Below are 15,050 nucleotides of genomic sequence, written 5' to 3'. Positions count from 1 at the left end.
CCCTGACCTGATGTCTGTAAACTAGTGGGGATTCCTTTGACATAATCTCAATGTATGTCCTGCAGAAGAAGTGCTTGTCCTGAAGTTTTTGGCTGAAGTCCAGCACAGAAAATTGAAGTTCATCTTCCCAAATCCTCTCTGCAACTCTGCTTGGATACAGTCGTCTTCCTCTCCCTGTGCAAACTGTTTTGCTGCTATTTTAATAGCTCCAGAGCTCTACCACTAGCATCCATCTTAAATGATGAGCAAAGTGACCCTCTCAGTCTCTTGCCTAATTCACACTGACTGTTCTGCCATTGGTTAGCTAATGATTTGTGAACTGTTTTGCGATGTACCTTTTGGTCTTCAGCTAAGAGTCCTTTGTGAGTGTCTAATGTTAGTGTAGTAGTGGTGGTGATAAGTCACCGTTGCATTTCCTCCTGCATTTCTTTCATTTAAGCATTTTAAGTAGTTACAAACTTCTGCTGCATGATGAACCTTAAAGATTGTGGCAGCATCAATGCAGGCATACAAGCAGAGCTTGCAGACTTTCTTCTGCCAGCAGTTCCCGCTCACACCAGCAATCTCATCAGCTGCACACAGGCTATATGTTGCAGCATACCACAGTGTACCCTGAGATTGTGGGGCTTGGTGGGGCTTGCTTTGGTTGTTTTAAACTGTTATTCCTCCCTCTCCCCCCAACCTTGGAGCACGCCTGAGCTTCTGCCCAGGGTTATGGGGAAATCAGGGAGTGGCAGATGCTTGTGTGCATGTAGCTTTTAACCCCAGAGCACCCCTGGAATCTGATCAGGGCTCTGTCCTATGCCCAAGAACAAGTAAATGCTCCTACAGGCATTAGCCTAAACTGCAGCTAGGGACATAATTGGAATGATTCCTGTTACACCAACTGGGAGGATTGGAGCTCTGCTGCATGTGAGATCGTATACACAAAGCCAACGCAGAGCTCCCACTGATTTTGGACAAGCCTGGATATAAGATGCTGTCTTTACTACTGAGAGCTGGAATGAAAGGGATGTAGAGAAACCATTGGAAATCCACAAGCACCACCATACCTTGCAGCTTCGGAGTATCTCCCTAAGCGCCAAAATGCAGCAGCTTGGCGCATGTGGCTCCGGAAGTGAGTCGGGTTCTTGCTAATGCTCCTTTAAAAGAGAAGAGAGATGGCTAAGTTGAGATTTCTCTCTCTTGCATTGTTAAAAGCTGCTAATAATCAAGCTGTGGTTTGGTGCATGCTGTGTGCACTACTTCTGTACAACTCAGCACTCTATGTCTCAAATGTAATATGAACTCTCTCTCTTTTGACAGCTGTGATATGTGAACAAGCATTAGTAAATTGTTTTATTGAGGTTATGTCATAAATGCAGTTTCATTAGGGATTTGTGTGTTGTTCTAGAAAATAGTTCCTGTGGTAATATTCTATGTTGTAGATAACCTAAGGAAGAATGCTGCAGTACAACTTCTTCTTAACCCCTAGCTCCACACACGTGAGTGAGAGTTGTCCGACTCATCTCCCTGGACAAACTGTGCATCTAGAATGTGTTCTAACATTAACTTGGAAGACTTTGAAATGCTTTCTGTAGAAATGATAGGTTCTACTTGGGTGGACCTTGGCATGTTTCTTAGCCCCTTAACTTCAGCAGATGCAATTCCAGCTGTAACAAATGACAGGCTTCAAGTCAATATCAGAAAAAGATGGAAGGCTAAAACTAGCATAAGCTAAGTAGTTAGAGTGCCAGTCAGGGTAGGGCAGCCTTCTGATGAGAGCAGAGGGAGGGGAAGAGTGAGAGCTCCTTCTGCATCTAGTTAGTTCCACTTGTGAGATCTGCAGCCAGTGACAGGCATCTCTGGTCAGCACTTCTTCCATTGTCTGGAGAAAAGTTACACCTAGTGTCTTCTAGGATGCAGAGTTTAATGTTTATCATTTTATGCTATATAAACATTTATCATGGCATGTTTCATAGAGTATTTAAAGCTAGTTCCAACCGTAGCAGAGAGGTTAACACTACATTCTGTTACAGAGGAAACTTGCAAACTGGCTTGTGTTTCCACATTGAAAGTTTTGAATCTCATGTTCACTTTAAAACTCCTGCCCTTGTGATTTCAGTCCACTAATCACCACGAAACTGATTTCATAACCAAATAATTAGCTTATTGATAACCTTGAGTCTATGACATATTTATAGAGACATTCAGCTCTAAATGCACATTTGTGGAACCCCCCAGTGTATTTCAGCAGCCCAGTGACTCCCTTTGCTGTATGCATCAGCACCCAGTGACTGTCTGTCTGGGGCCTTCAGAAGGAGCTTTCAAAATAAGTTTAAAGCTCAAAGTCTCTCTGAGATGCTGTAGACTTGTGAATTAAATTAACTCTGCAGGCACTCTCTCCGAGGCTCACAGAGGAGGCCTAAAGCTCTAAATGGTTACATCTCCATTTGCAAGTGATTAGCAGTGCTTCCGCTGTGGCGTGTGCCTCAGGCGCCGGGCCGGGCCCCGGGCACGTAGGAAGTGTTGCTCGGGCTGGGAGACCGTGGCGGAGACTGGTAGCCTCGGGGGGCTCCTCGGGGACAGCCGCCCCGTGGGGCACAGCCGCCCCGTGGGGCACAGCCGCCCCGTGGGGCACAGCGGCTCGGGCCGCCCTTGCCCGGTCTCCGCCGCGCACAGAGCTCCGGGCTGTACATGACGCTGGCGGCGGCGGCGGGCGCGGCCTAGGCGGGGGCTGTAGCGGGGAGCCCCCCGCGGCAGGCCGCTCTTCCCCACCCGTCCCTTGCTCTGGCTGAGGCGAGACCGTGCTGCTGCCGCACGCGCCTCAGCGTGGCTGCCAGAGGCGATGGCGCTCTCGTCGTGCTGCCCACAGGGTGCTGGGAGCGTGGGCTCGTAGCCCTGCGTGTGGCGAGAGGGAAGGGGCTGGTCGTGTGGGACAGACAGACTTTGACCCCCTGAGGCATGAGAAGTGTAGCTGTGGAGTGTGGTGGCGTGTCGCAAACTCAGGTTTTACGTTTTGGCAGTGACAAAAAGGCTGCGAAGTAAGACAGGACCCTTAAAAGCAAGGCTTGCCACCAGTTCCCAGTGTGGGTAGCAACAGGGGTGTAAACTCTGAAACAATATTTGTGTCAACGACTGTAGACAGACAAACCTTACTTCATACCAGAGGATGTAAGAGGTGGACAAGGATTGTTATCTTAGATGAAACTTTCATAACTGCCCTAGGTCCTATTAGCTCAAACTGTGGTTGCTTTCTTTGCATTCTGTCTGTTCATACAAAAATCTCAACTTTTCTCTTACTGACTCAGTAGCCTGAATATTTGGTAAAACTCTTCACGTGGTAGTGCAACTGAAAGAGAAATCCTGCAGACAAAGTTCAGCTGAGGTTTCAGTACATGGACTGCAATGTAGAGTGAGTGTTGTAACAGTAAATATGTGAATGATGCTGTGAGGAGAGTAAACTTGTTTCGTTTATGTGTTCTTGTGGTTTTGCTCTACCATAGTATTGTGTCTAGAAAACAACTATTGAGATTTGCATATTGGTGTTTTGTGTTCTTACTGTTTGTTAGAAACACTTAAAAGGGAATGAACTTGTGGCATTCAGAATCAGCAACCAGCTAAACTGTCTTCCAGTAAGAAAAATCCTTTCCTGTGGAGATGCCTTTATTTGCACATATTTGATGTCATTAGCTGCCTAAATTTAACATGGAAGACTTTTAATTTATCTTTTTTAATCTCTGCAGCAACTACCAAGCTTTCCTAATAGTCTGTGGTTTTCTATTGCATTAGTCAAAACCCGATACAGTCACACTCAAACTTCATACAAACCCCTATTAGCTACTTTTCCTTGAGTTTTTTAGAGCAATACCCTCAGCAGAAAGTTAAGATCTTCTTCACAGATCAGTGAACCATAACTAGCAGTCTGCTTTTGCAAAAGTGAGAGCAGGAATTTGAAGCTCATTTTAAAATGTCACCCCAGCTGTGTGTTCACTACCTGATATTTTTCTGGTTTTGTAGCTCTTAAACTTCAGTTTTGTAGGCAAGCTCTTGAGAATACTTTCTCTGTTTGTTTCAGCACTGCTGTGTTTTCTCTTTGTGCTTAATGTTTTTCTCATTTCATTCATCAACATTTCATATACCTGTTCAGTGCATGATAAAAGGAATGACCAAGCCCTGCTTCTTCTCACTTCAAGATATTTTCTGCCCCCCCCCCCCCCCCCCCCCTTTTTTCCTTTTCTTTTGCAGAATTGTTAGTACCTGTGACATGGTACAGCAAACTCAACTGTGCATGCCCAAGGCACAGTTTCATAGGGCAATCGCTTCTGTGCTGAAGCATTAAATTACTCTGAAGCTACTCTTGCTGGTACTGGATCTGCACATGGTCACTATTCATGCAGCGAGTGAATTAGTAAACAAGAAGCCTGGTGGAAGTAATTCCTAACCACAGGAAAGCAGGAATGTGTGGCAGAACTGCCCTCTGTTGAAAATTGTGGAAAGGTGTCTGGGTAAGTGATGGTGAAAAACTAGTGATGGTTTAACCATTCTTGAATTGTACTCATTTCGGTACACATGGTGGTTTAAGTATTGGTCAGCCATGGTTCAAGAACGTCTTTTTCTTGTTCATCCTTGCAGCACTTTTATTCAGTGCACTTTTATCAAGACATGGGGCCAATGAAATATAAGTCAAGCATGTCCTCAGTGTCCTGTGGTCTGCAGTATCACCATTCCTTGATAAAGTGGAGTCCAAAAATGAATGTACACATAGTGCAGACTTACTGCTCCTCAGCACCTAAGAGGCCTGAAGCCAAGTCTGCAGCAGAAGTGGCCACAGCTCTTTTTCATCATCTGACAGAAGCTGGGACTGTTCTGGGAAAAAACTCCCTTCAGAAAATGTCTGCAACATGCAAGAGCTGGTGGGACAGATACGAAGAGTTTCTTGGAATCAGTGAAGTTCGAGAGGCTCAGAGAAAAGTGACAGAGGTAAACAGAGAGGGACCTGGGGGTACTGACCGACAGCCGCCTGAATATGAGCCAGCAGTGTGCCCAGGTGGCCAAGAGGGCCAATGGCATCCTGGCCTGCATTAGGAATAGTGTGGCCAGCAGGAGCAGGGAAGTCATTCTGCCCATGTACTCTGCTTTGGTTAGGCCACACCTTGAGTCCTGTGTCCAGTTCTGGGCTCCTCAATTTAAGAAGGACATCGAAACACTTGAAGGTGTCCAGAGAAGGGCAACAAGGCTGGTGAGAGGCCTTGAACACAAGCCCTACAAGGAGAGGCTGAGGGAGCTGGGATTGTTTAGCCTGGAGAAGAGGAGGCTCAGGGGTGACCTCATTGCTCTCTACAACTACCTGAAAGGTGATTGTAGCCAGGAAGGGGTTGGTCTCTTCTCCCACGCAACCAGCACCAGAACAAGGGGACACAGTCTCAAGCTGCGCCAGGGGAGGTTTAGGCTGGAGGTGAGGAGGAAGTTCTTCACCGAGCGAGTCGTTCGTCATTGGAACGGGTTGCCCAGGGAGGTGGTGGAGTCACTGTCCCTGGAGGTGTTCAAGAGGGGATTGGACGTGGCACTTGGTGCCATGGTCTAGTCATGGGGTCTGTGTTGATAGGTTGGACTTGATGATCCTCGAGGTCATTTCCAACCTTAGTTATACTGTGATACTGTGATACTGTGATAGAAGCAGAGCATCAGTAGACCAGAAAAGCTAATGCTGAGGCCCCTACATCTGTGTTGTAGGTGGTTGGAGCTTGTATTTCAGACTGGATTTCATTTCTTTCCTCAAACAAAATGTCCCTGTACATCTTGCTCAAAGCTCTCTTGAAGGTGGACCACAGTGCCTTCATTAGGTGCTGCTTGTGTTTTGTGCAGAGATCAAGCAGAAGATGCAGGTAGTTTTCTCTGAAATGTGTCTAGTGTGTAAGTGCTAAAATAGGTTTGTGAGTAATCTAGTGTGCAGAAAACACAGAAAATGGGTAAAGGATATCACAATCCTACTCTTGTGCCAGACCAAAATGCTGAGGTAGATGTGAGAAGTGACATTTCTGTTCTGGCACAGTAAAGCTTTACTCTGTGTGAGCAGAACTGCTCTGTGCTCTGAAAAATGCAGTTCTGCTGCAAATCATCTTGAGGTGGTATAGAAACTAGGAAACCTATCAGAACCATGCTTTCACAGTCCAACACTTTAAAACAATGCTCAGAAAACTGTACTGAGAGAAAGCATTACCCAGCAGGAATCCCCTCTTGGGGAAGAAGGTGTGGGAGAAAATCCAGTGATAAATTATGTATCTTAAGGCATTACTGGAGTAAGTGCAGGCCTTAGTGACTAGGGGCATATCCAAGTGCTGGATTAAATCACAATGTACAAAAGAGCACAGGAGGTTAAAAATGAGTTGTGCTTAATGAGGATGAATTACTTTTATCAGTAATGAAAAGACAATGCCAACGGCAAACACTGCAGTTCTCAGCCAAGTGTGGTTCCTAGCTGAAGCTTAGACAATACTGGTGGCTGCCAAAACTTATTTTAACCAAAATAACACTCACCAAAACATCAAATGCTGTCAGCATTTAATGATTGGACTGAAACAGCAATACCTTAGATAGATGACAACTGGTACTTGTGCAAGCTATTTTAGAGGAGACAATTGCTGCTGGAAACTGCAGTCAAAAGTCATAGTGATTTTGTTTGTTAATGCTTGCTTGCTTGTTGACCCCCTCCAGGTTGTCAGTTCTACCACAGCCAAGCAATAGCACTATTATTAAGTGAAAAAAATTAACAAAATCAGTAATTCCCTGATAGTTGGCAACACATTTTCTGTAAGCCTTTGAGCAGGATGTGCTGTGAGAGGCTTATAATGAATATAGAACTGTGGCAGATTTTCATAGAATTGGATCTCAGCTCTCCATTTTCCATCTTGGTTCCTTTCTTTCTGGTCTCAAAATGATAGACTGCCTCTCTCCATCTATAAATTCTGTACTGAAAAGTATTACAGCACACCCTAATAGCTTGAGCAAACATCAGAAAGCTGCCTTTGACTCTTGGCAGTTTGGTTTGATGTTGCTGGGCTCTTTGTAGCCTATACACTAGAAATCACTTCTGCTGTGTTCCTACTCTACCCCAAAGTAGCCCTTTACTGTCCTGATGCAGCTCCAGGTTAGTAGCCTTTATGGAGAGTGCTAATCTAGTGCCAGGAGTGCCCTGAAACTGCAAAACTCTCTCTTCATCTTTTAATTCTGACTTTGTGTTTCAGGTGATTTTTGGTGAAAAGGGGAGAAAAATACATACTGAATGAAAAGAGGAAGCAAAGGAATGAGGCAAACAAAGGTTAGGAGGAAAACCCTAATTCCAGGAAGTTCTCCTTCAAATAGGAGCAGATGGGGGACCCCTCTGGCCCGGCAGGTACATGCCAGGCTGTGCATACTGAGAACAAGTCCATGCTCCAAAATCCACCTCCAGCCATGAACGGTCTTGATACTGGTCTGGCTAATCCAGTCATTCATTAGGAGGGATGTGTTTCCTGAAGGAGGCTTGAAAGAAAAGCTAGGAAGAGAAGAAGGTGGTGGACCCACTGGCTGCAGCATAGTTGGGAGAATCTCTTTATGTGGTGTTAGTGGCCTGAGGAGAAACATCAGCCCTTTGGTCATTTTACTTGTGTCTCACTCAGGGGAGCTTCAGGTGGAAAAGTTTCAACAGGAAACTGCAAATGGACAGCTCTCATTTTGCACTGAGAAAAGTTCTAATCTGCAAAGCTGCAAATAAACTCACTACCTCTGAAGATTAAAACTTGTGTTCTTGCCAGGGTTTGCCCTCATCTGTCAAATGACTAGGCTAAAGTAAACTTGAAATAGATTTTCATGGATTTTTCATCTTCACTGGAATCCCAAGACTGCCCTGTTCAAAGCCTTTCGTAAACCCTTTGGTCAGTTTCTCTCGACAAAGCAGTCCTTAAGCAATGCTGTAGATCAGCCTCTTTTATGACGGTTTCATTTTTTCATCTGGACATCTTCTCTTAGAAATAATGCACTGTTTGTCCTATTATCCTTTTTCAGGCTGTGGGGAGAGGGGGAGGAGGCATCAGGTCAATCCCCATCGTGGCAGGTGGAGCACAGGAAGCCAAAGATGCACAGGTTTGTCTGGGGTTTTGTCTCCACGGTTTTCTTTCAGTCTTACTGTCCCGTGTTAAGAAAAGAGGTATGGCAAGAACCCAGCACTGCTCCATCAAAACTGGCTGCTAGAAATCATGTTGCCTTTTCTCTAAGGTGCACATCCTTTATCGGCTTCCTTCCCAAGTGCAATGAGGATTTAACTCTAATCTGACTGACATGACCAAGTGCCTCTGCTACTACCCACCACATCATTTGTGTTTGGCTTTTCTAGGCCGAGAAAAAGTCAATGAGATGATTCTATAGATGAGCCAAGTGAAAAAGTACACTTCACCACTGAAGCAGGTAAGCCCATTTTTCTTGCTGGTACTGGGAGCAAAAGCAAACTTGTTTATAGAGGTGTGTGCAGTTATTTCCTTCATGAGAATAGCAGAAACTTTTGCTTTGTCTTACTTGTCTGTCCTTTCCCATGATGGTGTGGTTCTCTGTCCAGATGCATTTTGATTTCTAACTGACTATTAAGAGAGGAATTTGATGATTCCTCAGAAGTACAAATTCAGCACTAAAGCAATCTGTGTCTCTTGTAGTGGGCTGTACGGCAGGGTGGCATGTCCAGTGTCACTGGTAGTCCCTCAGGTGTTCTTCACCACATTAAACACAATGTCAGTACAAGGAATGTGTCAAATAGTATTCAGCAGAACCATGTATTCAGTTCCTGTAGACTAATACAATGCTTTTATCTCTAGTGAATAGTGTCAATCAGCTCAGCTGAGGATCCAGCCCCAATATACTTGTAGATGAACCTGACAAATCCTGTACAATTACATTGAACCTCCACTTTCTTCTTTTCTTCCTTGTTTCATCTGTAGGGCAGGTAGCTTCTTGTCTGTACTGTAGTGCTAGTCTTACATCTATTTGAGGCTGCCATGCTCCAGTCTCTGATCCCAAGGGCTGGTTTAAGAGTTCAGTTCTACTAGAGGCAGTCGTGTTCCTGAAACTCAAATTCCTGAACCTTGTGGTAGCCAGGAATCAACCTCATCATATTTTCCTGCAATTTACATGTGCAGATATGTTATAATTTGTTTGCACTTGTGAGGCCCTCCCAGTGGTATGTTTGTCTGCAGCCAGCTTTGTGTTCTAAACTGCTTCTGGTGCTGTCGTAGAGAGCTAAGAGGGATGTGTCTTGGTACACAACAGCTTGTGGGCTTCCCAGCTCTTCATGAGAGTTTACTAAAGCTGACATCCTGAAGAGGATAAAAAGCCTCCCTGTTGCAACAAGCTGGTGGAAATATTTGGTAGGCTTTTAGAAGCAGGCATATGGGTACACTTCCTCTCAGAAGCCAAAGGCACAGTGGTTTTGATGTTAATAGGCATTAATAATAAGGGAGGAAGAGAGTGTCTGGGGTGAGGAGAATCTGCTGAAGAGAGATGTGAGGAAGCCTTTCTCCTGAGCTTGGTTTCAGTTTGCTGTTGGCTGAAGAGGTTCAGACCCATCAGTCCATAGGCAGTTTTCTTTGTTACCACCAACTGCCTGGCTGTGACTATGCCCACCCTGCCCCACTCTCGGGGCCCTTTCCCCTGTATGAATGTTTTGGTCTGTGAAGGAGGGAGCAGCCTTCCCTCCTTGCCCTGGCCACTCTTTTTAAGGAAGTGACATGCAATAGTAGATTACATCTGTGTTCTATAGAAAAAAAGCTGGAAGGTGAAGAGGTTAATACCCCTTGATAGGTGCAGCTGGAAACGTAGCCCTACCAAATACTGCTTATCAAGCCAAATCTGGTAGTCTGATAAATCATTAAGAATCCCTTTGATAAAACCATCATCGCTGAACCAACCAAATAGCTCCAAAGAGACAGAAAAGCTTCTACCAAACTGGAATGTATCAAGGAACAGGACCCAATCCTCTTACACTGAAAGACAACTCTTGACTTGTTTTGGTGCAGTTAGATTACTGATATGTTTTTTTGGGTGCAACCAATCAGAACTAAATGCAGTTATGGCATCTCTGGGTGAAGACAGAAGAAGAAACCATCTCGTGAAGTTTCCCTGTCTAAAGCAGACAGGAAGGGAGGAAGTGTGGGCTCCCAAACAGATTTCACACAACGCCTTTTCTCTGTCAGTAAAGTGAAATATAACTGCCATGCTAAAAGGTTTTGCAGCAGCAATTTGCTTTGAGCTGCAAGCATAAGACAAATGTGCTATGCAAGCCTCGGTTCTGCAGCTGTGAAGGTGGTGAAAAGGAGAATGTTCTCCGGTCCAGAACCAAAAGATATTTAGGAAGATCTTGTTCCAAAGCTTCCAAAACATTCTGGCACAAGTGGAGATACTCTGCATTCTGTCTTGTATAACACACTGCCCACTCACTTTCTAGTTACACAAGAACCACCTTCTTGAGCACCACATTTTCTGATGCCATTGGGACTGCTTTTGTGTATCTCAGCTTTGATAAAAGAGTTGAATGTTGCTAGACATTTCCTTCTAGGAAGAACTGCATTTCTTCCAGGGTGGGTTTTTCTTCTTTCCAAATATGCCTTTCATTTATTGAATCCCACTGCATGTTCTGTAGATAAATGTTTTTGCAATATTGCATGATCAAAGTCCAGGGGAATATGGTCTTTGCCCTCAAGTGGAGGAAGTCTTGGACCACAAAATAGGAACTGTCACTGATACCCCAACTTGGAAATAACATATGATTCCAAACTGAGAATCAAGAGTCCAAAGAAAATGCTTCTCATTTACAAAGTAATAAAAAGTTGAAGTATGTAGAAGGGTTTGAAATGCTGCATGAGAAGGAATTATTTTGTGAGAGTACTTCTGGTTTCTATTATCCAGAGAATCTCAAGGGAATAGCTTTGTATTAATAATATCTCATCTGTTATGTAGATTGCAATATGCCTAGCACAATTGCTAAAGTAATTAGGTGCTGCTAATTCTTTCTCTTTTTCTTCCTTTTTCTGAGGAGGTAAAGAGATGAGGAGAGGAGTTTAGAGCAAAGTATGCATTGCACTACAGGCTTCCCACAGATTAGCAGCATCAGCCATTATGTTTCTCATTTTTTTTCTGTGCTTTTCTTAAGCTCTTCTTCTAGACTGTCTCCATTGTAATGCTGACTGGCTGCACAGTGTCATAGCATCATTGCATTCTTTATTCCTGATTATTTAATATTTCACTGGAATTCCATTCATCAGCTTGCTTTAATATAGTCCTATTTTAAAGGTGCAAAATAAGGAAGCTGGGGAATGAGGAAATAGCTGAATATTGAATTTTTGTTTGGAAAGCTCTGAATTGATCTCGAGGTAAAGAATCCTGACTTATCCTGACTATAAAACACTGATCAAGTTGTGATATGCCCTTTCCTGACAGATACTGCATAAAGCTTGGTCATTAACAATTATTTTAAACCTTTTGTAAGTATTTGAAAAGTTGCTGGGAAAGATGCAGAGGATTTAGAATTAAATCTCTAAGATTTCAGCTGGTTTAGATGTTTTCCCCCCTGTGCCTCCCTACGAGATTCTCTCTGTTAAGTCATCACTAAAGCAATCGTATACTACTTAACAGAGGTGCTATTTTCTACTTCATGTGTCTGCCTAGGAATTCTGCAAGAGGTATTTGAGAGCCCTGCCTTCCACCAAACACATCAAGAGGCATAGCAGAGAAAGCTTTACAGATTTACTCCATTCTCTATGCATTGCCTTTCTGGGAGGGAGGGAGGGAGGGAATTGGTGTCAGGTCATGTTGCAGAGCAGAGTCTGCAAGGACACAGAAAAATCTTTTGCTAACCCTCAAAGATTTTGAATAGCTCCATACAGCAGTGCTCATTATCATGAGTATTTTTCAGGCATCACATAGGGATAGAAAGTTAAAGAAACATGCCACAAGATCCACTTCCTCTTTGTCTCGGCCCTTACACCACCATTTCCAGATCTAGGGAAGAAGAGCAGGGAGAAGGAGGCAGGTCACAGGCATCCTCAAGATGGTACTTAGACAGAATTAACCATGTTGGAAAAGATCTTAGAGATCATCAAGTCCAACCTATCAGCCAACACCATCTAATCAACTAACCCATGGCACTAACTGCCTCATCCAGTCTCTTTGTAAGCACCTCCAGTGATGGTGACTGCACCACCTCCCTGGGCAGCCCATTCCAATGGCCAATCTCTCTTTCTGTGAAGAACTTCTTCCTAACATCCAGCCTAAACCTCCCCTGGCACAGCTTGAGATTGTGTCCTCTTGTTCTGTTGGTGGTTGCCTGGGAGAAGAGACCAACCCCCACCTGTCTACAACCTCCCTTCAGGTAGTTGTAGAGAGCAAGAAGGTCTCCCCTGAGCCCCTCCTAGGCTAAGAGGGCACATCCTAGGACCAGCTGTGGACTTCCTGTATCATGATGGTAATCCCATTGGGAAGAGGTGTCACTTTCCACCTATGATGGGCAGCTCTGTTCCCATGCTTAGAAAGTTGTTTGCAGAGGATTCCCACGGCACCAGCAGCCAAATGACAGCTGGGCAGGAATGATCAAAAGCAGTCAGAAACAAAAAACAAGATACTTTGTTGTCACTTGCTGCCAGGTAGGTGGTGTTAACCTCATATCACACTTTCTAGTGCTTGACCCATGGACAGGATCTGCATGAACAGCAGTCTCTTCAGGCAACTGGATCAAGCCATATCACTGGATCAGACCTTGTGTGCCACAAGGAGCAAAACAGCTGAGGAAGTGTAAGTGCAGCACCAAAAAACACATTTCTAACAGAAAGGTTCTGTGTTATTTTCCCATGGGCAACCAGCAAGGCACATGGTGTCAATACAGATTCATTTTAGCTTGCTTGGAGGGGGAAAAAGGAAGATAAAGAAACTGTAAGGGGATATAGTGTCTCATTGAGAAAGTTGTGTATACCATGCTTTGAAGGATCCTCCATTTTCAGTTGTCATGGAGTTCAGCTTTGCTCCCTCCAATTTCAAACCAAATGAAACTTAACAGTTGGTGAGCTGAGTGTGTGATGCACTGGGGGTTGCTTTTCCACATGCAGCTGCAGCAGCTTTATGGATTTCACTGTTGGGCCTGGCCCTCTGAATAACAGGCATAATTGAGGGGCTGCTTTGCTGAAATTCTATGCTCTGAATCGAGATTGTTTTCATTTGGGGCAAAACTTCAACTCCTGACAATATTAGGCTGAGCAACATAAGGCCTAAGTACTAATCTGAGGTTTCTTAGTCAGTTCTTGACTTCTCAGACCTTCACTGTTTTGCCATCTGCTAGAATTGAAAATTGCCTTCTGCAACCAAAGGGAAAAATCTAATTGCTCAGCAAGCCATATGGGGTTATTAAGATCCTTACACCCTGGTATGCCATAATGCCTGGGCCCAAAGGACCCCAGGGCATGTAAATATTGTGTGATTCATTTTATAGGTTCAGACTGCAAGCTAGGGATTATTTTGCTGGCTATCTTATGATGAAAAGTGGTGGTCAAGTAGGTTACTGCAGATGTTGCTTGGTGAGGCCAATCCATGGCACGTTTGTTCAGAGCTGTGACAGATGAGAAGTGGTTTTAATGGTGTTTGATTGCAAAGGGGAAATGTTTTGTATTGGTCTGACAAATGATCAGAACCCAGCCAGTGTCCTCAATTGTGCCAGGGATGCTAAAGGCAGCCTCAAATGTTGATATTAGGAAGCCAGAGAATACAATTACTCCTCTTCAGAACGCCCCAGACTTGGCTTCTCGTCCACGATCTGAAGTTGATGATCTAAATTGTACTCCCTTTTCTTTCTTAAGGATGGCACAGCTATTCCTCTAAAGATGCCTGCTCTTTAAAATGAGCTGCTGGCCTTGTTCTCTGTTTTCTCTCTTTCTCTAGTTGTGACGTCTTGGAAAGATTCCTTTCTAGCAAACCCCACTTCCATAGATTTGATACAGCTGTGGGTGAGAATATTAAAGCTGAGTTTTGGCTAATGAAGTTTCAGAAATGAATGCAGGAGCTGTGAAATGTACATGACATTAAAGAAAGAATAGTTCAGTAAATGCAAATAAATGCAGAAGTGGATATTTTAATTTGGATTCATGATTCATGCCAAAGGATTAGCAGCAAACCATTAAAATGTGGTGATGGCATAAAAACTCAATGAGAATAAAAATTCTATAGGCACTAGCTAACTGCTGCCAGTGAGCTAATTGTAGTAGGGGAGGTCAGCACAATGTCTTTGTTCTTTTTGAACAATGACTATTTCAAGGTTTGTCTTTCTTAATTATGCCTCAGAAAGTTGTTTTTCTTGTAACTGGTGTGCTGTTGTATCAGTTCTTGCATCTTACAATGTGACAACCATGGTCAGTAGATGTATTCCTATTCTGCAAGTCATGGAATGAATTGTATTGAAAACTGACATTACTGATTGCCATTTTGCTTTGTGCTAGGAAAGAGGAGTGAAGATTTTCACAGTATCACAGTATCACTTAGGTTGGAAAGGACCTTGAGGATCATCAAGTCCAACCTATCAACACAGACCCCATGCCTAGACCATGGCACCAAGTGCCACGTCCAATCTCCCCTTGAACGCCTCCAGGGTCGATGACTCCTCCACCTCCCTGGGCAACCCATTCCAGTGACGAACGACTCGCTCGGTGAAGAACTTCCTCCTCACCTCGAGTCTAAACCTCCCCTGGCACAGCTTGAGACTGTGTCCCCTTGTTCTGGTGCTGGTTGCCTGGGAGAAAAGGCCAACCCCTTCCTGGCTACAACCACCTTTCAGGTAGTTGTAGAGGGCAATGAGGTCACCCCTGAGCCTCCTCTTCTCCAGGCTAAACAACCCCAGCTCCCTCAGCCTCTCCTCATAGGGCTTGTGCTCAAGGCCTCTCCCCAGCCTTGTTGCCTTTCTCTGGACACGTTCAAGTGTTTCAATGTCCTTCTTAAACTGAGGGGCCCAGAACTGGACACAGGACTCAAGGTGTGGCCTAACCCGTGCTGAGTACAGGGGCACAATG

General features: G+C 44.4%; 1 protein-coding gene and 1 long non-coding RNA gene across 2 annotated transcripts in view; one reads left to right on the top strand and one right to left on the bottom strand.

Annotated features, from left to right (window-relative positions):
* LOC137457372 (uncharacterized) overlaps positions 1–15,050 on the bottom strand; it is a 61,899-nt gene that overhangs the window by 24,072 nt on the left and 22,777 nt on the right. Inside the window, exon 4 of the mRNA XM_068169273.1 lies at positions 1,053–1,142. Coding sequence (XP_068025374.1) covers positions 1,053–1,142 — 90 coding nt within the window. The remainder of the gene's footprint in view (positions 1–1,052; positions 1,143–15,050) is intronic.
* On the top strand, positions 4,438–14,673 carry LOC137457373 (uncharacterized). Its single transcript, XR_010991239.1, has 7 exons — positions 4,438–4,487; positions 4,615–4,962; positions 7,227–7,300; positions 8,026–8,103; positions 8,354–8,424; positions 12,679–12,792; positions 14,484–14,673. It is a non-coding gene; the product is annotated as an uncharacterized lncRNA (long non-coding RNA).

The sequence above is a fragment of the Melanerpes formicivorus genome, unplaced genomic scaffold, assembly GCF_026170545.1.
Source record: "Melanerpes formicivorus ecotype bairdi unplaced genomic scaffold, bMelFor1.0.p_v2 SCAF_175, whole genome shotgun sequence".
NCBI classification, from domain to species: domain Eukaryota; kingdom Metazoa; phylum Chordata; class Aves; order Piciformes; family Picidae; genus Melanerpes; species Melanerpes formicivorus.
Note: the sequence above shows the minus strand (reverse complement) of the source record. Positions and strands in the feature narration are given on the sequence as shown.